This window comes from Monodon monoceros, unplaced genomic scaffold, assembly GCF_005190385.1.
Source record: "Monodon monoceros isolate NGI ecotype Baffin Bay Population unplaced genomic scaffold, NGI_Narwhal_1 Super_Scaffold_4, whole genome shotgun sequence".
NCBI lineage: Eukaryota > Metazoa > Chordata > Mammalia > Artiodactyla > Monodontidae > Monodon > Monodon monoceros.
The window spans coordinates 12,268,779-12,294,629 of NW_021703781.1; the positions used below are offsets into that span (position 1 = coordinate 12,268,779).

General features: G+C 40.4%; 1 protein-coding gene across 3 annotated transcripts in view; it reads right to left on the minus strand.

Annotated features, from left to right (window-relative positions):
- The window catches only part of ANK3 (ankyrin 3), a 677,213-nt gene that overhangs the window by 445,969 nt on the left and 205,393 nt on the right, over positions 1–25,851 (minus strand). For 2 of the 3 annotated variants that reach the window (XM_029244863.1, XM_029244862.1), the window contains exon 2: positions 4,294–4,449. The exons of the other annotated variant lie outside the window; for it this stretch is intronic. In XM_029244863.1, the coding sequence (XP_029100696.1) occupies positions 4,294–4,449 (156 nt within the window). The remainder of the gene's footprint in view (positions 1–4,293; positions 4,450–25,851) is intronic. 3 annotated transcript variants of the gene reach the window in all.

Below are 25,851 nucleotides of genomic sequence, written 5' to 3' on the forward strand. Positions count from 1 at the left end.
ACAGAAATAAGCTCAAAATGGATCAAAGACCTAAATGTAAGGCCAGACACTATAAAAATCTTGGAGGAAAACATAGCCAGAACACTCTATGACATTAATCACAGCAAGAGCCTTGTTGACCCACCTCCTAGAGAAATGGAAATAGAAACAAAAATAAACAAATGGGACCTAATGAAACTTAAAAGCTTTTGCACAGCGAAGGAAACCATAAACAAGACGAAAAGGCAACCCTCAGAATGGGAGAAAATATTTGCAAATGAAGCAACTGACGAAAGATTAATCTCCAAAATATGCAAGCAGCTCATGCAGCTAGATATCAAAAAAACAAACAACCCAATCCAAAAATGGGCAGAAGACTTAAATAGACATTTCTCCAAAGAAGATATACAGATGGCCAACAAACACATGAAAGGATGCTCAACATCACTAGTCATTAGAGAAATGCAAATCAGAACTACAATGAGGTATCACCTCACCCCAGTCAGAATGGCCATCATCAAAAAATCTACAAACAATAAATGCTGGAGAGGGTGTGGAGAAAAGGGAACCCTCTTGCACTGTTGGTGGGAATGTTAATTGATACAGCCACTATGGAGAACAGTATGGAGGTTCCTTAAAAAACTAAAACTAGAACTACCATACGACCCAGAAATCCCACTACTGGGCATATACCCTGAGAAAACCATAATTCAAAAAGAGTCATGTACCACAATGTTCATTGCAGCTCTATTTACAATAGTCAGGACATGGAAGCAACCTAAGTGTCCATCGACAGATGAATGGATAAAGAAGATGTGGCACATATATACAATGGAATATTACTCAGCCATAAAAAGAAATGAAATTGAGTGATTTGTAGTGAGGTGGATGGACCTAGAGTCTGTCATACAGAGTGAAGTAAGTCAGAAAGGGAAAAACAAATACCGTATGTTAACACGTATGTATGGAATCTACAAAAAAAAAAAAAAACATGGTTCTGATGAACCTAGGGGCAGGACAGGAATAAAGACACAGATGTAGAGAACGGACTTGAGGACACGGGGAGGGGGAAGGATAAGCTGGAACGAAGTGAGAGAGTAGCAGCGACATATACACACAACCAAATGTAAAGTAGATAGCTAGTGGGAAGCAGCTGCATAGCACAGGGAGATCAGCTCAGTGCTTTATGACCACCTAGAGGGGTGGGATAGGGAGGGTGGGAGGGAGACGCAAGAGGGAGGGGATATGGGGATATATGTATACATATAGCTGATTCTCTTTGTTATACAGCGGAAACTAACACAACATTGTAAAGCGATTACCCTCCAATAAAAATGTTTTTTAAAAAAATGCCTTACCTTTGAAAATAAGAGGTAGATATATAAAATATGTTTTTGAAAGGGCTGACATTTTACCTACAGACTAAAAAAATTAATTTATATTAAGTTTGTTCAATGTTAATTTCTTCTTGTTTTGTCCACTAAGATTTTCCATTAGTTTGTCATTAATATTTAACTCATGAGGGCTAATTATCACTCAAATTAAGCATTAGCTATTCCTCTTGGAAAGTTACAAGGAAAATACAACTGAAATTCTTCCTTGTCACTATTGTGAGTCAAGCCTTATATTTACTGACATTTCTAAACTTACTGGTAGCTATTTGATGTGTAATATGTACAGTTACCTATGATGCAAAGTCTATCAGAGGCAGGGTCCAGTGGTACCGTTGAAGTGGGAAGAAAATGAGGACACGTCAACTGATTCACAATCTCCAATTTTTGGAAGGGGGGCTGAGGGGCAACGTTTCTAGTATCTATACAGGAAAACTCTGAAATAAGCTAAAGGAGTCAGAAAAAAATCTTTTGATTTTATAGAAATTCAACTGTGTATTTTCCAACAACAAAAAATATTATTATCCCAAACAGATCAACTCACCTATCACAGTTCACACAGTGAAAAGGTGAGTTTCACTGCGTGAGTTAAGTTCAAACTTGTCTAGCCAGCCCTCAAAAACACCCTGCTTCTACAGACACCTGTATCAAGTTTCCTCTTGTAGTTAAGTAACTACTCATATTCATAGTAACCCCCTCAAATCCATTTCCTTAGAAGAGCACAGCAAAGCAGAAAAGGGACTGGATGATTACCTCATGTTTTCAAATGTCAACAATGAAACTCATAAGAATGCTCCCTGACATAGAAAAATACGCAAATACAACTATTTCCTTCCCCCACCCCATGGCATTATTTTAATAAAAGAAGGCACTGTCCTGCAATAAAGACCACCAAAATGATGCAGCTCCTATAAGGAAGGCATCTTGGTTGCCATCAGGACCATTTAAGGACTGTGCAAATGACACACATTGCAAATAAAAATCACTCCATTCCAGAGAGGCTCTGGAAAGCTCACCCAAGACAGCTGGGGCATCTTCTAGGACTAAACGAGATGATATGGTATAAACCATATGCTCCAAACATAAAACACAATTCAGTATTTTAAGTGATATTTAAGCTTCTCAGAAGGTTCTAAAGAACCTTGGATTTCCCCAAGGTCCGAGGCTCTGGATTTCAGCAATTCAGTGATGCAGACCTGACCGCTTCCAATCAGAATTGAAAACTCGTGTGCCTGGGAGCTCCCCAGTGAAATCCGTGATATTAGGAAGCGATAATATGATGTTTATTGCGTCAAATCACAATGTTGATTAAGTTTTCATTTCTGATGAATAAACCAGTAATAAGACTTACAACATACAAGATTTAAAAATCCAGAAGATCAACTAAAGGTTTCACGGGTCTGAAACTCATGTCCAATGCTCTGAAGGCCTCATTGTGAAAGTTCAATTTTTACGTCCTTTTTTAAAGGATGTTTACCATTAGCAGTCAAAGTAGTCACGTTACAAATAAATCAGTGAGAATAACATTCATTTATAAACCATAGCTCCCCTGTTTGTGAAATGTGAATGACAACACTTCATTAAAGAACATGACCACCATTATAAAATGAGATTTAGACACACATCCATCCAGCATTTAGAAATTGGCTGTTTGAAAGTATCAGGTGTACCAAACTTGGTGCTTTGAGAGAGAATTTTGTTTTCTATTAAAATAATCATCCCCCAAAGATTAAAGTGTCATAGTAGCATAGCAATTAAGAGTTAAAAGAATCACTCTCAAATATATAGCATCTAGACATATTCTTAGAAAAAAAGTTAAGTTGAAAGAGGTGAGCATTTGGAATACTCATAACATTGAGCCTCTACAGAGTGAAATTTCTAAAGGGAACGACAATAATATTTCTATTCATTTATTCCAGATGATGCTATAACAAGAAGCCAAGGAATCCAGATATTTTCAAAGTATATCAACCTGAAAACACACTAATGCATACTTCAAAAAGACACTTTTATGCAATATGTTTTCCAATAATAAATGAAAAGAAGAACAAAAAACCCACCACGTATTTATATTTAAATATAGCGTATCTGGATCTAATTTTTAACCAGAGTGAAAAAATCATCATTACCATTCTCAACACAAAGAAGCGGCCAGCTAGTAAACTGAATGCCCAATTTCAACAAAAAGGCAAAAATGTCACTATACTTATAATTCCAAGGGAACTGACAACGGAAATACATACAGGATTTAGCTCTAACAGTCCTGTAATAATAAAAAGCTACTTAATACTTTTAAAAGTTTTTAATGACAGTACATCCTTTCAATAGTGAATTGAATAGGAATTCACATTCCTATTTAGCTTAGAATGCTTTAAAATTCCCTTCTAAATATAGATCTAGTATTTGAACAGTAGAGTAAATACAGTCCTCAAATATTTAAAAAGGAAACTCCAATTATACTTCTTTGATTTAGAACTGTGAATTAAAAAAAAAAAACGATCTAATAATACTCTAGACTTTAGGCAACTACTAATTTAGAATTGTTTTACTTCGGGTGGGACCTCAGGCTCTTTCAGCCTAGAATTTCTTCTCTCTGAGCTACAAAAACCATTTCGTGGGCAGTTACATCACTGTAGTATCACGATATACATTTCATTCCAAACCAGCCAGATGTGAAATACATCGCACTGTGACACCGATGTACTTAAAACACCAACAATGCCAAATGATTTCAGGCTTTCGGTAAAAACTGTCCTCCATAAAAGCATATCCAACAGGCCTGAGAGTGAATCTCCTTTTTTTACCCATGCCAGCTAGAGATGCTTACTAAACCAATAAAGCCGCTTTTGCTGGGAGGAGGGAGAAAGGAGTGGGGCTGCCCACCTCGGTACCATCAGGTAGGGTTAAAATAGAAAACACTTACCATCTCTCTTGGAACAGACACTTCGATAGTATCCACAGTACCTGCATATTTCTTTTTAACTGCCTTGTTGAGTTTTAGTCCATAAAATGGCAACATGAGTAAAGGCCAGACGGCAAGTATAAGGAAGGAGCAGTGCCCAAAGCCATGTTCACTTACCTGCAAAAGGAAAAGCAAAAGGGTTAAAACTCTCTAATCATGAAGGCACAATTATCTCTTCACATCTCTACTAATTAGCTTTGATGTAAAGCAGATTATGTGATAAAAGAAAAGACAAATATAACCTCGAGGCCTTTAATAACACCATTTGGAAACAGAAGTTCCCTTCCCCCACCGATAAACTGGGAATTCTTTAACAGGTACAAGTTAATTGGATACAGAAGCAGAGTCACTATTTCCTTTATGATGAGTTGATAAACAATTCTTCTACAGTGTGTTAGAAGGATGTGCCAATAGAACAGGAGATAGAAATCTTAGATTCTATGCAACAAAAAGATCTTGAGGGTGTTTCCCTAAGAGGTATCTAATGATTGTCAGTAGATCAGTTGCAGCTTTTTCTTTATAGGATAAAATGGTGCTAGTTATTGCTGAGACTTTGCCAATGATCTCCGAGGCACCTCACAGTTAAAAGAGCCATAAATAGAACAGCAAACACCATCGCTGTTTGCTAACCCAAAGAATTTTGCCCTTATACATTTAAGAATGCATGTTTTAGCATGAATACTCCTGTTTGTCTCAAAGCATAGGAAATACCCAAACACCGATGTCCCAGGGACACAGAAACAGCAAAAACAACAAAAAAGTAAATGTAAAATGAACCATATCTAGATCTGCCTAAAATTATAGTAATAGTTTATGAGTTCTCATGTGCCAAGTACCAAAGCATCTTATATGTATAAACTATTTCGTTTTATTTTTTTAACAATTATTTGAGGCAAGAACTAGTGTTGTTCTCATTTTCTATCAATCGAGAAGAAACAGAAATTAAGAAATTTGCTTGGAGCCACATGGCCAGGAGTGACAAAGCTAGAATAAAGATACATTTTTATTATCAACTTCAGTTTCACAGACTCCCAAGTCAAGACATAAAGTTCTTTCCCTCATGGGATTCATTTTGACATGTTACTGAAAGATTGAAGAAGAGCCTGTAATTGTGCACTTCAAAAAACATCACAATAACAATGATGTGGTTTTACAGCTGTTTTCTGCAAGAGGGAGAACATCATTCCATTAAACTATTAACAATAAGTGCTTGATAGAAATAAAATGCTTCAGTGGATCAAAGTTTGCAAGCATCAAATCATTATTTGTCCTTAGACTGGTCTCACAAAAGTTCCCTCAAGGATTATTCCTGGCATTAATACCTAGTATATAGGTTATATAATATTATAAATATACTTAATAGAGCCTTTTATAGTCAATGGCGTCTTTCAATGCATTCCCTACATGGAAGCTATGGGCTTACTCCACTGCAGTAGCTTTTCTCTAGCTAGTTTTAGAACCCTTTTTCGGAGCTATATTCAGACATATGAGTTCCACAAGACAATGGTCTCATTACTTTACGGTAGCATTTATTTTTGACTAAAAACTTTATTACCTGGGGAGTGGTCCTTTACCTACTATCAGATAACATTTTCAAAAATCAAATTCACCCTTATAAAACATTTGCCTTCATTGAGGTTATCACAGAGACAAATAAGCAGGTAGGGAGACAGATGATATATAGGTAGATGAATATAGTTGTACACAGATATCTATACATCAAGGTAAGTATCTCTTGAATATGCATAGCATGTTCTAGAGCAAAGACTTTGAAGGGCATTCCTTTGAATGTTCTGACGTGTGTGGGTTTTTTCCCTCTAATAACCACCTTCTCTTTGAGGCCAGGCATAGAATCTGATTCAGTTAATAGTCATTGATTACTAACATGTTCCAAGTACAATGGTAAGTATTTTCATACAGGTAAGCTCAACTTAGTAAACTTAGTAAAAATTCTCTTAAGATAAAAGATTCCTATTTTACAGATAAGATAACAGATTTAGAAATGTAGCAATGAGGGGCCTAAGGCCACAAGACATTCTTTGGACCAACTGCTTCCATCCAGCTGCATGACTGACCATCTCCTTTTATAAAGATAATGTGACGTATGTGTCTACTGAGCATTTTTCTTTAGAAGGAATGAAATAACATTTATCAGGCCTCGTCACCTTCTTTCTTACATCTGTATTTTTGATCTCTCTCCCACACATGTTGACTGTCCTGGATACCACCTGAACCCTCTGGAGAGAAAATAAGCATGTATATTCATTTACACCCCATTTTAATTCAAATAGATACCAACATTGTCCAAACTTTTTCTTGTCTCTTCTCTTTTCTGCTCTAAATTTGTTAGCAAGAGAATGCTGGTCACTGACAAATATGTCTGCGATGGGCACTTTGTTACTATGGCTCTAATTTTTAGTCATTGGAGAATTACAGAGGGAATATGGTAAGACAAGGAGTCAGACTAAAGAAAAGAAAAAGCAGCTCCAAAAGTCATTGTGTTTTGTGTGAATTCCACAAGATTCTAAAAGGTGATGGTTGTGGTAGAGGAATAACACCAATGGGAATTCCCTGGTCGTCCAGTGGTTAGGACTCCATACTTCCACTGCAGGGGACCTGGGTTCGATCCCTGGTCGGGGAACTAAGATCCTGCAAGCCTTGTGGCCCTGCCAACAAAACCCCCCAAAAACAATAAAAACCACACCTATATTTGTGCTTTGTCCTGCTAATAAAGTTCCACTGTGGAACTGCATAATAACAGCTATTAGCAGCGAGAGGTAAAGTAAGTGCTTAAGGCACCTTACAGATTCTTTAATACAGGAGTCATTTTTATGCAAATAGCAACTAATGTCTCAGAATATTACTTTCAAAGCATTTGTAGATAATTGCACATGGCCTCCAGCTTCTTTTTAAGCACATTCTTCCAGAGACCAAACCTCAACTCTTGTATAATATTGAGACGATGAACCCAGTTTCCAATTCCTGACGGCCATCCTGCTTTTTATCTACCACTTTCAACCCTTTACACAAACATCAGTAGGAGAGTGGTGAAGCACTTTTTTTTTTTTTCCCCAATGGTAGGGGATTTTGCAAGTTGAGTAGTATACAGAGTATTTTCGTTTCTAAAGAGGAATTCAAACATCCCTGGTAGTAACAGAATTTCTGAAACATTTATACATCTCAGACACCAATGTCAACAAATCTTAGGCCCACTGAGTCAAAAACAAATAGTCATCCTGGAGTAATCTACATTCTAGAAACATCAGCAGCTCTCCATATAGAGCATAGGGTGTGTCCAACTTCACTACAGATGACACCCAAGGAAATCGCCTTTCCTGGACACAGATACCTGTCACTGGTTTCAGAGAATTTACCTTTTCCGTCCATCCATTAAAAAAAAAAAAAAAGTACAACATGCAGACATCAATCTGGTCTTATCCTGTGTAGAAAAAGGTCATCTTAACCTCTCCAGAGACAGGGATGTAAAACAAGACAAAAACATAAAAACAGAATTGAAGAGCGTCATTTTGCGTCAGGTGCCTTAACGCAGCGATTGAAAACCAACACTCACTCATATCTTGAACTCTTTTTGCCCCTGTATCAAGCAATGCTAATATTCCTTGTACTTTTTTGTTTTTAACTAAAGAATTTGGAAAGGAAATATTCATCTAATTAGTGAAAAAACCCTACTGGTTTTAGACGTTAAAGTTACCACCAAGTGGGAAAGTGTCATGATATACATGCCAGGGGTTATTTTCACACTGAGGAAATAGCAAAAAGATCTTTCCACAGGAGAAAAAAACTTAAGAAAAAAAAAATCAATGATTCATTGCAATGTACGAGAAACAATTTTGCCGTTGGCTTAGGAGGCTATCAATAATTTCCTGGCTTTAGACGTGCTCGGCCTCTTAATTTAACAGGAGGGTGATTCTTTCAAAGATTTCTGACAATCTGGAAAAATCGCTAAGGGAATAAAATTTTACATAACAATATTACTGACTGCTATGGTTTTGACGCAGAACAGAGAAATGACAGGCATAAGAAAACCCTACTTGGTTATTCCAAAAAAATAAACAAAGTTAAGACTGCAGAAACAGCTGGGAAAGAGACATGGTAGTCTGAATTGGGGGAGATGCAGGAAATTCACCTAAGGTAAACTAAACATAGAAACAGTAAGGAGGAACAATTTTTCATAATTTAAATGATTCATGCCTACTAATTTTCATTAATAACCTGCACTTAGGAATTTTCTAATCATGAACAATTTTAATGTTAAAAACAATAGCTTTGTTTCAATTCTTGGGATGAGGAATGAAATCAACTGACAAAGAAACCTGAATTTCTTTCAAGAGGTACATATTTCTATTAGTGGTTTTCTCACTCAACTATGTGCCTGCCTCCGTCATGAAATTGTTGATAATAGTTAGAACAACTCATTTCTAGAATGTAAAACAGTACTTGCCCCACATGTTGTCCTCAATGTCACTCGATAGACGAATGAGGACCCACCTAGGTGTGAGGTGCTCTGGTGGGCCCAAAGATGGTAAGACATGGCCATTGCTCTCAAAGACCTGAAAACCTAGTTGGGGATATTTAAATATAAAAGGCCGACTACCGGTCAAGATTCTCCTTCGTACTTGGTTAACTATTCGGTTCTGATATAAGCACCATCATCTATGGAAGTTCACACCACGAAGCGACCACTCTGGATTGGCAGAGGGAATCAAGTGAGGTTTCCTTGAGGAAGTAAAACTCAAAGCAGGTGAAAACTAAAGGGGAATGAATCTTTGGAAGTTAAAGGATGTTTGGCTAGAATAAGGGTTAGTATTGAGTAGGGGGGCGGGAAAAGGTTTAAAATGAAATATGGGTCCGAATTTGAGAGTCAAATGCCTTCAAATTGATAACATACCAATCTCCCACTAAATGTACTTTACTGTTTGCCTTCTACATACTGTGAAAAATTAGAAACTCCATCTGTATAATATTCTTAAAGCACTGTATAGCATTCATGAAAAGGGAACACATTTGTTTTTTTAACAGACATTCTTATGTATAATACCAACTCAGGCAGCAGTAAGAAACAAGTAGTTATTACAGAACTAGAATAGCCTTAAAAAGTGGTATATACTATCAATCAGCTGGTTGATAAAATGAAATTTCCCAAAAGGGGGGAAAAGCTCTCAATCAGGAATGATATTCCAAATGTAATAAGCTGTCCAGTTTAGGCATAAACAATCACAAGGGCTCACTGGCCCATCAGAACAGGGCCTGGTTCACCTGGTGGGTTTATCAGCCCCAGTTCTAACATTTCTTTGCTCAAAATTGCCTACCTTTAGCTGCAAGATCAATTTGTACATCGTCATTTTTTTAAAATAACAAAGAACAGTGTCTAGTGATCTGCCCAACTGACTGCATGTGTATGAATCAAAGTCTGGATTAGAGACATTGATGGAGCTGTACAATGACCAGGGAACTGGAAACCCCTGTCTGCCAGCCACATTGGTATTGCCCTGAGAGCATCACCTCACACACCTGAACCTACTTCCTTATCTACCAAATCAGGATAAGGATATGCACTTACAACAAAGTTTGGAGGATTAAGAAAGATGCTATATGACAACACTGCCTGTCATCTGTAGCACCTTATTCAAATATAAACTTTCAAAGACCAGAAATTATTCAAATGACCAAGGCCAATCTACTTGAAAAGAGAACACTTCACCTAGCTATGCAGATCTTCTCCTCTTTGCTCTCATGTAATTCAGAGACAGTTGGCCTCCACCCCAGGCTCTCCTGGAGGGATGCACCTGGGCAGTCATATTCGTACTAGATGCCCCAAACCCTACCCAGAGTTGTTTGGAACAAAAGATAGACAACTGATCTATGCTAGTCCAATTTCAACTAAAATTTGAACTTAAAATGCTGAGACCAAGTCAGCCAGCCAGTGGAGGCGGAGATGCCTATTATGAGAGGCTATGTGGGACCACGTGGAAGTGAAACAGAAGAAAAGTGTATCCAAAAAAGACAACAAAGTGGATGAACAGAGGAAAGCTGAGGTGGAGATCACACAACTCGGACAAAAAGGAGAGACACTGTAGCTGCCGTTTGACTTTCCTGATCCTCAGAGTAATAATGCTACTTCTTGCAGTGAGATTCCCCAAGATCCATTCTTTTAACGCCTGCAAAATAGGTTCCTTCCTATTTGAGCTTTCTTGAGTGGGTTCTCTTCCTTCAAGTCCGAAATGAAGAGAGAAAACACAAAACGAAGTGAAGACCTTGCTACTCTCCCTCACTGCCTCGGTACACTCCCACACTCCCTCACTGTCAGAGTGTAAGGTTGTAAAGTCACAGCCTTACACTGTGACTGCCCTTCCAAGGTCCTTTCTTCTTTGAAACCCACCCATTAAAAAGCTCTCCAAGTAAAAAAGAAAATGGAGCCACTGGAGGATGAAACTTTTCACTAGACTTGTGATCGGTTTCCAAGTTGCTCATAACCATGTCAACCTGACTGAATCAAAATTGTACTTAGTAAGAACACAGCAAATAAATGAAAGGTGCATCTAATGAGCTGCTTCTCTCAGATATTTCATATAAAATGTCAACATTGATTGTCAACGGTTTCACCCATGGTTGATGACTCTAACTTGATCTCTCTATAGGCTCTAAAATAACGAGACTGCTAAGTTTTTAAAGGGAAAAAAAATTGCCATTGGATAAATGTGAAAATGTTGAGCTTAAAGCTAAATAGGCTTAACGATAAATAAGAATACTAGACCATGCGCAGCAACAAAGACCCAACGAATGCAGCAATAAATAAATTAATTAATTAAAAAAAAGAATACTAGACCAATACTATTTATTCATTCAGAACATTCGGACCAGGAGCCTACAAAAGGTAATGTATTACGCTACACATTGTGGAATGATGCCGGTATGAATACTTCTAGAAAACAGCTGACATCATAGGCCAAACAAGGACAGAAATGATTAAATCAACTCATCAGCCACTTTCCAGTTTTCTTATCACTTGGGGAATAAAGTGTGACTGCAGGAAGCACTGACCATAAATACTCCCCAGTGGTTCCAGCCTGTGCACATTAAGTAGGGTCTGGTCTGGCTTGGATTGAAAGTAAAATTAAACTTTTTACGAGAATTGATATTCCAGAGAGCAGATCATCATCCCCACATAGGAGCCCACCCAAAGAAGAGAAAGAAATTTTCAAAATAAATCAGTGATAGAGAAGGACCAGAAAAAAGGTTTCATGAGTTCATTTTAATAAAGTGCTTTGATGTAATTTTAAGTCATAATTAAAATATCAGTGCCTGGGATTTACAAGACGCTGTGTGTATTCCAGTGGTTCACGACCAGCAGGGTATTTTAGAACCATCACTGTCCCTTACCAACACCAAGTTCTGTTCTCAAAGAAAATGACTTCAGGATTCATGGCTATAGCAGTGGGACATGAGAAACTCCTCTTTCCACATATTGTCTTGCTTAGGGTTAGAAGTCAAAGAAAGCAGCTAAGCAGAGAAAACTGGAAGCAAACCAATCGTCAAATACTGAAAGCTAGTAATGTCTCATTACATTGGTAAAAGTGACTCATTCCACTGGTATCTTTGGTACCAAGTACGTGCCAGGCACTGTGCTGGTGCTGGATAAACACCAGTGAATAGAGTAAATATATCCTCTGCCTTAAGGGAGCTTACACTCTAATGGTAGAGATAGATGACATCAAGCAAAGAAGGCAATAAATGTGCTAATCGGTGCTTAGGGCAAAATTCACAAGGGCAAGGATAATGTAATAATCAGGGAACCATGATCAAGAAATAATGGGCAGCACTTCCCTGGTGGCGCGGTGGTTAAGAATCCGCCTGCCAATGCAGGAGACATGGGTTCAAGCCCTGGTCCAGGAAGATCCCACATGCCGCGAAGCGACTAAGCTCGTGCGCCACAACTACCGAGCCTGCGCTCTTAGCCTGTGAGCCACAACTACTGAAGCCCACATGCCTAGAGCCCGTGCTCTGCAACAAGAGAAGCCACCGCGGTGAGAAGCCCGCGCACTGCAACGAAGAGTAGCCCCCGCTCACCACAACTAGAGAAAGCCCATGCATAACAAAGACCCAACACAGCCAAAAATTAATTAATTAAAAAAAAAAGAATAATGGGGAAATTACGAAGGTCTTTCTTAGGATGACCAAAGAGGAGGTGACATTGTGATAGGTCACCTCTATCCAACAGTCAGAGGACTCAATTCCACAACACTGAAAAAGACGCACGGGGCTTCCCTGGTGGCGCAATGGTTGAGAGTCTGCCTGCCGATGCAGGGGACATGGGTCCCTGCCCCGGTCCGGGAAGATCCCACATGCCGCGGAGCGGCTGGGCTCGTGGGCCATGGCTGCTGAGCCTGCGCGTCCGGAGCCTGTGCTCCGCAATGGGAGAGGCCATGGCAGTGAGAGGCCCGCATACCGCAAAAAAAAAAAAAAAAAAAAAAAAGACGCACATGTAGAGAGCACTGCTTTATCTTAAATCAAATGTTTATAAGGGTGGCTGTGAAAAAGAAAAAATATCAAGCATTTTGTGCTGAAATAGGAAGGAAAACTACTTCTAACACAATTTCATATGACTAAAGGGACAGGTATTGAGAACCAAGACCTATTCTGGTAAACCTCATTTCCTCTTCACAGTCTTACCAGTGTCACCGATGAGAAGACTGAGGATCAGAATGGATCAGGTAATTTGCCCAAGACCACGCCCAGCTGGTAGACTGAATGCCTGGAGAGGCTCTATTCCAAAGCCCTTTCCACTGCCTGCATTTTCCTAAGGTCTGCAAAGGTCACAGCGGTGTAAGAACTGCATTATCCACCACCCCCTTTTAAAATTTTTTATTTATTTATTTATTTTGCGGTACACAGGCCTCTCACTGTTGTGGCCTCTCCCATTGCGGAGCACAGGCTCCGGACGCGCAGGCTCAGCGGCCATGGCTCAGGGGCCCAGCTGCTCCGCGGCATGTGGGATCTTCCCGCACCGGGGCACGAACCCGTGTCGGCAGGCGGACTCTCAACCACTGCGCCACCAGGGAAGCCCCACCCCCTTTTTTTTTTAGAAGAAAATTCTCCTTTGTGACCACCTTCAGGGACAGCCAAACGTACATGTCTGCATGTTGGTGCCTGGTAGGGGTGGGTAGAGATGGTGAGAAACGATTGTTAAAGCACCACATTTATTTTATCTACAGGACTAAGTTTCTACAGTCTTTCAAAATATTAGGCACTTGGTTAATCAGACTTTGCAGTGAAAACTATAGATAGAAGGTTACTGCAAGCTACCCTGGAAGAGAGCTACAGAGCCGTGGGGAAACCATGAGCTTAGCGTCAGCAGAGCTGCTTCCAGTCGTTTTGCCTCTGGGGAAGCCCCATGGCTGTTAACGATACTCAGGCGGCTTACTCTTACCGGTACTCTTTGTGCCGGTGGAACTTTGCACCATTTGCACTTATTACCTCTTCAGAAAGTTTAATTCAATTATTTTAAAAAGACAAGTAAAATAAAAGAGTAACTGCAACTCTGGGCAAGTCATTACCTTTTTAAGACTCGTTTTTCTCATTTATACAACTTGCCTCTCAGGATTGCTGTGGGGAATCACATAAAACTTGACATTTGAAAGTACTTTGTAAGTTGTAAAACATAGAACGATATTAAAAAAAAAGTTTTTCACAAGAAACGAGAGAGAAGTGCATTGTGTAAAAAAGAACAATTAAGTCCTGGGGGTACACATGGAACAACCATTAGAGACCCCCCTCCCCAGTACACAGCAGAGGGTACCACTTCAGAGCCAAGCTTGGGAGCCAGAGAATCATCACACTGGCTAGTGTGTAACCTCAAGCAAGTTGGTCACCTCTCTGTGCCTCCATCCCCATCTCGTCATAAGGATAAGAATAATACTAAGTCTCAAGAGTTCGTGGAACCTAAGAAGCAACATCCGTTTGCCTGGCAAAGTCATGGAACCTACTGAATCTTAATAAACGTTGCCTAATTAATCTGAGTAGCCAAAGTACCTCGGCACCACACCATCCTAGAGGTCGCCGGAGCCAAAACCTAAATCCAAAGCCTGGGACAAGAAAGAAATCATGAGAGAACTTATTTCACATTGCCGGAAGCTTCTGGTGTAGTCATCAGATAATTGACGTAAAATTCACTTACCTCTTCTGTCTTCAAATAAAATGGCTCGTGTGAGCCAACATCAAAAGGGTTCGAAAAATAGCGAGCTCCAGTTTCCCAGAAGATAACACGCTTGTGACGAGGAACAGAGCCGTACCGCTGCTGCTCTAGACTCTGTCTGACCCCGTGCTCTCTGGTGGGACCACTGCAAACTGGGTTCTTTAAATACCTAGGAATAGGCAGGGTTTCTCACACCCCATCATCAGGATCACCTGGGACGCCTGTTAAAAATCCAGCTTCCCATCCCTACCACAGAATCCCTGAATCTGAATCTCCTCCGGGGGAGCCCTGAGAGTGTGTACCCCAAATGGGGCTTCTGATTGGGCCTGTTTGGGATACACTGCACACAGCGGCCTGGCCTGGTAGACTACTAGTGACAAGTCAGTATTTGGTTACCCCTTTCCCCTCCCTCCAACCCCTAGTCTCATCGCCTGTGAAAGCATTCTCTTCAGCTGCCTAGAATAAACCTTAATGACAGGAAGATGATTTTCACCTGAAGACTACCAATGGCTTGAATACAAATTGGTTGCTGGAAACAGCTTTTAATTATCCAAGCCAATGTGCAAACCTGCCCCCAATGCCTGTAGGCATTTTGATAATTCGTAGCTGATCCAAAGGATAAAAGGGCCCAGCCCCGGTGTTGCTGGAAAGCACTGGATGGCTTCCCCATCTCACCCGTGGCTCACTTCCCAGCCTTCTTTCTACCATGTTCTCTGCGGCCTCTGGGCTGGGAAATGAAGGTTTTCTTCCCCCTTCATCACAAAAGCCTTTCCTGCAGATGGTGGAGAACACAGCAAATCTTACCTTCGCCTCCCTCCTTGCTGAAGGCATAAGGAGAATAAAGAAAAGCAAGGTTGCAATATCTAAGGAGCCGAGAGGTGCCCTTGGCCCAGACCCAGTGCCCTGGGCGAGATATGAAAGAATAGCAGCCCCAGCACAGAGGCTAACATGGTACCTCAGGGCACAAGTTCTGCCGTCCATCCAGAAAACTTGTCCTTCTGAAAATTTATATGATATGACCCCTTGGCCAAAGTAAACATCAAAAACAGCTTTGAGATATTAACAGACCAATTACATGTAGAGTTTTATGTTTCAAATTCTCTGAATTCATACCTGACCCAAAAGTCTTAGTCCTTTTTCCATTTTGCAATTTTGCCTTAAATATTTTTTCAAAATTTGATTCACAAAGCAGCTCAACTCATGATATCGATACATATGAGTACTATGTTTCAGCAGCAAACCAGCCATTATTTTCTACAAAATCCATTATTTCAAAAATAAAAGGAGTTACAGTCATTTGATGAATACAGCCAAGTTTCATCTCTTCAGGGGCAAATTATGCCTGTGAATAACCAGGGACTTCTTATCGTTTTCTTTTCTTTGTGTATCAGCTATAAAAGGGTTATTTTTCTTCTTTATAGGAGACCTTCAGTGTGTCTATATCTCGAGTTCTAGTGATTCTATGAGTCAAGTCACAGTATATTAAGAATGAATGGTATCATATTGCAAATAACTTTTTAAGCTACCTAGTACAGAGACTTCCAGCATATAAAGGAATGTATTAGACAGTATACAAGGCGAAAAACTAACGTGTCCAAAGCAAAGAAGTACTCTCCTAATTAGCCATTAGCTACTCAGGTTTCTGATTAGAGAAGACTCAGAAGAAAAGCATACTTGTACTAAGCATCCTAGAGTTTCGATACAGCCTGAAGTTCTGAGCAGAGGTTAAAAGCTGAGCACAAAAAATAATTAGCAAATTTATGACAGGTCTGATAACAGTTCGTTTGTAATTATGATGAGTTAACTTTGCAAGATCTCATAGTTACAATTAGAGATTAGTGTAAAATGGTAGCTGCGTCATTGGATAATGATGTGGGATAGAGCACCCAAGTCACTTTCAACATCTCGCATTTAAACCATTATTCACGGTTTCTTGCGAGCCATGCAGGGCCGGATCTGGAATCACTTTTTTCCTTTGTAATGTAATTGATCAAAGCTGTGAGAAGAGCTGCCTTAATATGAAAATTGTCTTACCCCAAAAAGTAATTACCAAATCACCACTATTTCCTAAATTACTTCCAAAACATCACCATTTCCTGATTGCTGAACGCTACCAAAATACCTACTTTGCTTCCAAATTAGAATGGCAGCAGACATAACTTCAGGAATAATTTAAAGTCAGAAAAAAAAAAAAAAAAAAAAAGACCAGGTAACATTGCTACCATCAAGAGACTAAAAATAGCTTGGCCAGAGAAGTTTTTTTCACTTTGAACACAGTTTGATTAATCAGGGTGCTAAGAAAATGTCAGCTCCATGGGGAATTGGGGAAAGTATGCAGTTTTCTGAAGTAAACCACATGGCTAAAAAGTCAATGCAAGTTCTTGCAGCTGAGCCCAGCTGAAGGCCATTGTCCTGATGTGGGTTGCAGGAGTCCCTGCCTGCCTCAACCCACTAGCTCCCTCACTGGGCCAGGTGTTTCCAATTTTATGCTTAGTTTAAATGCCCACGCTGGGGTTGCTTCCTGCTGACACGGGGCCACAGAATGGCTCTGACACAAAGAGACTGCTAAAGCTCTACATCAAGATGCACTTTTTGTAAGCAATGCATGCTGTTTGGTCAGATTTCTGCTTGGATCATGGGCTCCTTACTGTCTCGCCCCTTTGCTAGATTCAAACTTTTCAGCTCCTCTGCCCTATGTCCCACAACTGCTGTTTGTTTAAATCTTTGATACTTTACCTTCCACCCTAGACCCAGGTTTTGGATTTTTGCCCACTGTCTGGCTTTGGCCTACCTGAGCCTCCACTCTAAATTGCTGAGCTCCAGATCCTCTGGTCCAGCATAACCAAAAGCTCCTAAGTATTCATCCAGTTCCACTAGATGACTGGGATTCCTAATGCCATCCACTGGCTGAAATTTTCTCATCTGTTAAATGGAGACAGTAATGACCATTTTATATATCCTTATAAGACTTCATAAGGATGACATGATTCATCCTTAGGATAATCTTTTTAAAGGTTAAAATGATGATTCTTACATGAATATAAAATGAATGTGCTTCAAAGATTTTACAGAAGTCATTCAAATAATAAAAGAACCAATACGAGATTATAATCAGGTCAAAGAGCAGATACATACATAAGCAATCTGGAATGCTGAAATGAATTAATAGATACTAAACTGGCCTCTTCCACAAGGACGATGGGTAGTGTCAACTGAGTCTCCATAAGACAAAATTTATTTGCCTTACTATCAGTTTTCTGCAACCTATGTTAAACATAACAAAAGATACACACCTCTGCAGAATTAGTAACTTGGAAGAAAGAATACAGTAGACTTCACCTAACATTCCACTGAAAAGACACCTAGTCAACTTTATTTTGCCCATTGCAAAGTCTTTGACAACTTTGCCTGGTGTACACGTACATAAATTTGTGCAAAAGACCTTTGTGAATGAAAACATTTATCAAAAGTAATTTCTCAGGGCTTCCCTGGTGGCGCAGTGGTTGAGAGTCCGCCTGCTGATGCAGGGGACGTAGGTTCGTGCCCCGGTCCGGGAAGATCCCACATGCCGTGGAGCAGCTGGGCCCGTGAGCCATGGCCACTGAGCCTGCGCGTCCGGAGCCTGTGCTCCGCAACAGGAGAGGCCACAGCAGTGAGAGGCCCGCGCACCGCAAAAAAAAGTAATTTCTCAGAGACATATATTTTTCTAATGGTAAAAGATGTGGTCATGTACTCTTTTCATCACCACCACTAAAAAATTGTTGTAGCATTAAATGAGACCGTGCATAGGGCCTACCAGGGCTTAACAAATGGCAGGTATTTAATAACAACAAACATGTATATGTGCAACCACATGTATAAACATACACTGGGCTGTTCAAGAGGTATACACAACTTTGGCCTGGCCTTTTCTTGTATTAAGTTAGAGGGTTGCTGTGGAACTCCTGTGTCCACGAGGCAGTAAAATACCCAGTTCCTTCTGGCCTCCCCTCTCTTTCTCCCACCTCTACCATCTTGGTTATCTCTAGGTCTACCAACTGCCTGCCCTAAGCATGGTGGTATAACCAAGGGGCTATAAACTTCTATGACAAGAATCTCCTAGGCTAACTAACATCCTGTCTCCAAGGAAAGGTCTTGGGAATCTTAAGTATTCCAGGTAATTTTAATGATCAGGCACGTTGGAGAAAAACTAGAAGGGGCAACACCTTGGTGCCTGGCAAAGAAGAGAGTGGTCCACAGAAGAGAACAAACCATAAAAGCTCCTGGCTGAGTAAAGCCCTGTGTTTAACCAAGGCAAACAAACAAACAAAACTGAGACTGGGGTCAACTGAAATTCTATTCATCTCAAACTCTTGAGAGGGCACACTCTCAAGGCTGAAGGGAGAATCACCCCAAAATATAAACAGTCCATGATCCTACAGCTCACGTGATGAACTGAAACCATAAAGTGAGGTGCTTTGCAATGTAATTGGACACTACAAGCTGAATCAATAATAAAGCACATATTGTCCTTTGTCAGTTTCTATTTATTGAAATCACTGTGATATTCAACACCAAAACATAAATTTAGACACTTTATTTTCCCTCTAATAATTTCATTTGACATTGATTTCTTTTTAGAAACCTCACCCCAAAAGAACAATTCTTTAAGGGAAACTGCAGGAGGAACTGGTTAAGTCTAAAACGTAAGCAGAAGCTTCCCATTTTGAGCCAAAATCTCAGTGGATGTATTATAAATAAAAACATCCGTCTTGCAAAGAGACACGATTTTATCGTTTTCACTCCCAGAAACCATGTAAAAACTTCAAATCACATTCCCAGTATTAATAACCACAGTTGTCCTTCAGCAAGTCAGAAAATCCATGCAAATACTGTTTATTGATAGAACTGCAAGGACACTAGGGAAGATCACTACACATTCCTTCAATAAAAGAAGCAAGAAGGCTTGAAGAGACTGGTGCCTTTTTAAAGAAAGAGAACATGATGTTAAAAGAACTCAGTATTAGGCATCTTTGGAAAGAGATGCTAAATGCTTTCTGAAAGCCTACTGTGTGCACAGAACTGCACTGTTTGCCAACATTCGAGACATGGGTTCTGCCCCTGGTAGTTGCAAACCTTTTTGAGGGGAAACGTATTAGATTTTGTCAACTATCAGAGTCAAGAAAAAGGGATGTTTCCCCATTTACTACCTGTTTTGGTTCTATTTGTGTCAACTCTGTGAATCTGGACACTCAATTTAACTTCCTTGAGCCCCGTGTGCCACATGAGAGAACAGGATGCCTCCATCATCTGTGTTTCTGCAGGGAGCAAAGGGGATAAGGCATCTTGTAAATGACGAAGCCCCTCCAGAAGGCTCATGACTGTCAGTTCCATTATTCTACACAGATGTGACCTCCATAACATTATCTGTATAAAAAGGAGCTGGGCCAGACTGCCTGGTGCTGCATCAAGGAAAACCAGGCCCTACTGATCAAGCCACTTCAGAGATTGTAAAGAAAGGATACTTGAATCTTAAAAAGCACGGATAGCCTATCTGAGCTAGCCCAGGTTATATGGCATTTGTCAGAAACTGACTCCTCATGACAATATGAAACAAGTCATCCATGAAAGAATTCCCAAAATCCTAATGGTATTTTTTCACTTGTAAACCTTCCTTCATTAACTGACTCCTGGCAGTGAAATCAAATATACTCATCTTTCTACACAGAGTAACAGGGAAATGAGAAGGGCTTTGGAAACTCAGTTTCCTCACTATGCAATAGATGCATTTAATCGATTGTTCTCAGAGGACTATAAGGTACGTTTCCCCAGAATGATTTCATCAATGTTATTGGAACAGTAAAATCAGCAGCAACTTTAAAGACAGAATCCACCTCAGTTGAGGCAACTATAATATGTAACAGATTCCTGATATCCTGATTCTGTACATTTGAGTCCCTTTTAGTGTGCATTCCATCACACATTCTCTGAATTTTGCAGTGACTCATAAAAATGTCAGTAGTGATTATTCTAGGCCATTGTGATAAAACAGCTCTTTCATATAATATGCTTACCCATAAAGAATTTGAAACAAAAAAGGCATTGTTTTAAGAATACATCAGAATCTTTCTAAGGAGGTTGTTAGGAGACAGCTAACCAGCTTTCCCCAATGAAAAATTAATATTTTCTTCAACAGATTTCCAAAGAAATTATGTCAATGCAGTGGGAAAGGAATGAGAGACCTGCAGTGGGAAAGGAATGAGAGTCCTACAGTGGAGTATTTAGAAAAAGACTAATATGAAGAAATAAAGAATATAGATTGGGGTGTTATCTGTTGGTTTTGCTCTTTTTTTTTTCTTTTTGGCTGTGTTGGGTCTTTGTCGCTGCGCGCGGGCTTTCTCTAGTTCCAGTGAGCAGGGGCTACTCTGTTGTGGGCCTCAGGCTTCTCATTGCGGTGGCTTGTCTTGTTGCAGAGCACAGGCTCTAGGCACACGGGCTTCAGTAGTTGTGGCTCGCGGGGTCTAGAGCGCAGGCTCAGTAGTCGTGGCGCACGGGCTTAGTTACTCCGCGGCATGTGGGATCTTCCCAGACCAGGAAATAAAACCCGTGTCCCCTGCATTGACAGGCAGATTCTTAGCTACTGCGCCACCAGGAAAGCCCAGGTTTTGCTCTTGTTTTTTAAAAAATACGTTCTCGGGAGAAAATGCAAACCAGACAATTAGTGAGTCTCCTTTCCACACCAAGCTCCAAAACCCACCCGAGGGATAAGTACTAAATATTTTGGCATATCTCTCCATAAATTCTTGCCTGAATATAGGTATATGCATAAGTGCCCATCTCATGTATGTGTATGTATATACATATAATATATCCATATCTTGTGGTTTTTTCCACTTAAATATAGATATTAAAGACCTTTTACATAAAGTGCTAGAGAGTGAATTATATTTTTAAAAAGTCACAGAAAACACATGTATTTAACTTCTAAATCAGGGGCTCTCAGCTCTGACTGAAAGCTAGAATCACCTGACGATCATTTAAAAAATACTGATGTTAGGAACCTTCCCCAGATCAGGAATCTGCATTTTTAAAAGCTCTCTAGGTAAGTCTAACATTTATCCAGTGCTTGAGTGCTAAGACGATAAACACTGAATTTCTTCAACGTGCTTCACAAAATCATTGCACACCATATGCAGGGAGAGGCCTTTTGTTTTTAGTAATCCATATTCATTGCAGACAAGTTAAGAATACAAAAGAGACAGCTAAGTTCAGAAACACCCACACCCAAATCAGTTCTTAATAAAAGCACTTCATAAACCAACGAAGTAAAAATAGTATATAAACCTCCCTAAGAATAAGAACCTTGGGAAAGTCAGATTTTTTTAAGGAGATGTTATTAAGAGAAAAGACTCTCCTCTCTTGAATTAAAAGTCCTCCTCAATTCAAGCAGAATGTCCTCTGGAATTCATTCCAGAGAGCATTTATTGACCTGCCCCTGCGTGCTACATACTAAGGACACAGAGAAAGGAGATAGTCCCTCACTGCAGAAGGTCACTGCCCAGTGCGGTGGTTGTCAAAGTGTAATTTTTGCCTGCTACACCCTGTCTATAAATGCAATCTGAATGGATGCTTAATATCTAAGCTTTGCAGGGGAGAGCTGCCCTGATTGAGGTGGCAAAAAAAGATCAGAGCCAGATTCCTACAGGTCTACCCTATAAGCGGCAGCCAGTTACCCCAAGAACCCTTAACTATACCAAAGAGCACAGCACAGCACTGGTAAACCAATGGCCATCAGACAAAACTTCAGATTAAACTAGTCTACAGCAGTACTTTCCAAGGCGGGTATGTGCAAAATGATCCACAGGGACACAAGAAGAAAATATTGAAACTATACATTTATTTTCTTAGACTCTAAAAGAGCCTATTTGTGAATTTTATAATGTAAATAATTCATCAGTAGAATAGTGCATTCATACAATCTATAATTACACACATTATGTTGAAATGTATGAAACTACCACGTTTGTAAATAAAAATTGATGGAACATCAACATTTTATATGGTTCACCCTCATACATATAATTAGAAATTGTGTGCAGTTTCCTACGGTTCAACTTGTATATTGGGGCTGCTCAAACTCAGCACTGTTGACATTTGAGGCCACACAATTCTTTATTTGGGGGGGGGGATGTCCTATGCATTAATATGTTTAGCAACATCCCTGGCCTCTGCCCACTACATATCAGTAATACATCCCCCTCCCTGCTGGTAATAAACAAAATGTCTCCAGACACTGTCAATTGTTCCCCAGGGAGACAAAAGCATCCCCTTTGAGAATCACTGCTATATACTGAGTGCATGGGCTGGTTTTTTACTAATGGACTGAATGATTAAAATCGTGTGGACACCCAGGCTTGGAGAACAGGGATGGCTGCCATTAACATTTATAATCATGCCAAGATGCTAACCCAATATGGACATTTTCATGAGCTTCACATCTGAGCCATCTGTGAAAGATAAGACAGGTCCATCAATACCACGGATGCCATGATCTACCTACCCACCGAGGATGCTCACGAGAGCACCATGCTACCCACGGCAGGCAAAGACCCATTCACAGGCGAATGCAGAAGCAGATGCTCTCTCAAGCTAACCTGGGGGTAGACAACAAGGGTGAAAGAAAACATGTCTGTGAAGCACAGAAAACAACAATCTCAGAGAGGCCGGCCCAGCATGCAGTCGTCAGGCCTGGGTACGCTCTTCTCCAGCAAAGGCTTTCGGAAGGCTCTGAACACCAGATCACAGAATGTTCTCAAATGCCTAGTCATAGACACGATAAGAGTGCAGTCAGGAGCCAAAGGACTGTCTTCCCAGATGCACAGGGTGGAAGAGATTCTCAGTCACAAACAGATCTTCCACGCACCATCCCCACAAACTGATGGAGCCCTCATCAATATCCTTTATTTTTGAAAATTAAGATGGGGGCTTCCCTGGTGGCGCAGTGGTTGAGAGTCCGCCTGCCGATGCAGGGGACGCGGGTTCGTGCCCCGGTCCGGGAAGATCCCATATACCGCGGAGCGACTGGGCCCGTGAGCCACGGCTGCTGAGCCTGTGCGTCCGGAGCCTGTGCTCCGCAGCGGGAGAGGCCACAACAGTGAGAGGCCCACGTACCGCAAAAAAAAAGAAAATTAAGATGGGTGATATGTGGGCTCCTGTGCACACACTCCAGGGTATGTACCTATATATATACAGTGCTGAGCTCACGTCCCTCCTATCCAAAGCAAAAATGGCAAAGTTCAAACACATGCTCATGTGATCTGAAGGCACATTCATTCTTAAAGGAAAGAAACACACATGCCTTAAAACCATTCGTTGCACAGCTTTTCATCATGAATCAGCTCGCCCTGGTTCCCATGAAGCACTGGCCTATATCAGATGTGACAATACAGCTCTTAGACACCATCACCATCTACACACAGACAGCAGTTCTGTTACATTTTAAACAACTTACAAGTGCATAGGGATACATGACAGACATTTTTGAAGTCGTTACTTAAAAGCCTCAGAATTCACTTTCTTTCTCAGGCTTTAATATTTTGGGATATGAGGAGGAGGAAGTGTGGGGCGGAGGGAATTCTCAAAAGGAACTGAATCAAAGCCGACATTAAATAGGAGATGGGATTCCCCGCAGCCCACCTCCTGCTCTGAAGGGGAAGAAAATAAAAGTGGAGTCACAAGGAAGCCTGCCCCTGGCCCGACCCCTTGGGGCAGAACAACCTTTGCAAGAGCCCTGCCATCTAGCCCCCCATCCCTGAGATAGAAGCCAACCTCAGTGGCCAGAGAGTGGCTTCTGTTGGGGTCATCTTTGGAAGATGATGACTTAAAAGGAGATGTAAGGATCTTCTTATTCAAGTCGGATCATAAAAGAAAGCTCATAAAAAGCCATAGAAATATTCTTTTGTTCTTTTGAAAATTTTTTTTAGCTTCCACAGTCCCACTTCTTTAAGCAGGATTATGACTGTTCTATATAAGTGAATAATCAACAAACTGACCTATAATTATAATTAACTTGAACTAGGACTTACTGTGGACCAGGTAGTGTTATAAATACTTTATGTATGTAAACTATGTTAATCCTCAATTTCTTTAATTCTCACCCCAAAAAAACCCCAAAACCAACCCTATGAAAAAGGCGCAGTTTTTATGCCCATTTTATAGATAAGAAAACTAAGGCACAGGGTCTGACTAGGGTAAGAGAATGAAGCACACAGGGCACAAGTGCAGGACTCCAAGAGTGAGCTCCTCCTTGAATTTTGTGCCGTCGGTGGCTCACTGACCTTAGCCTAGAATGAGCCCTTCTAAGAGAGATGCGCGGTCCACGCGGATTGGGAGTGCTGGATCTGTCATTTGAACCCCGAGGTGTTACACACGTCCCTAAATTGAAGATAGTCATGAGGGAAAGCACAGGATGCTGGAATCAGTAAAAAGTGAGTTAAAACCTTAGCCCACTATTTACTAGCTGTAAACCTTAATTTCTCTGAGCCAGATGCTACTTCTGAGGAAAAAAACATGACAACATTCACCAAAGCGTTGCCTCTTCATGATTGAGTTTGAGACCGTGTTAGTTGAAAGCCCGGCCCCCAAGGTGTACATATTAACTGTTACTTTCCACCTTTCCTCACCCACTAGAACTCTTCATTTAATATTTCAATCCTCACCAAAGGATTATTCAAGACAGGTCAGAAATTTTACATTTTTTCAAGTCAGGTCAGGGAATCTTAAAAAATTCTATTTTGCACGGATCAAAACTAAATGTTGTTCTTGTTTACTTAGAATCAATGAGAATATAATTATTGAACAATGCCACAAAGCAATCTCTTCAAGAGCTGATGGAGAACATAAGGCAATTTGCTCCAACATGGTTTTTGGACTTTGGGTGTTTGCTCTTTGGTTTATTTGTGGACTCCATGATGGAAATTCAATTATGCCCATCAGGAGGAGGCTGTTTAAACAGATTATGAGGTAATCAGGTGATGAGTACTACACAGCTGCACACAAAGAACCAGCCAGGGAGCCCTCCATGTACTAAAATGCAAAGATTCACACAATATATTAGCTGGGTGAAAAAAACAAGGTACAGACCAGTGAGTGCTAGCATTTTAAATAAAAAGGAGGTTTAGTATGTTAACGTTTATGTATGTATACCCGTGTAGACATAAATATCTCCAGAAAGACACAATTTACTAAGAAAAAAATCACTGGCCGTGGGCCAGAAGAGGTGAGCTCACATAAAAAAAGTGTGACATCTATTTAGGAGCTCAGAAGTC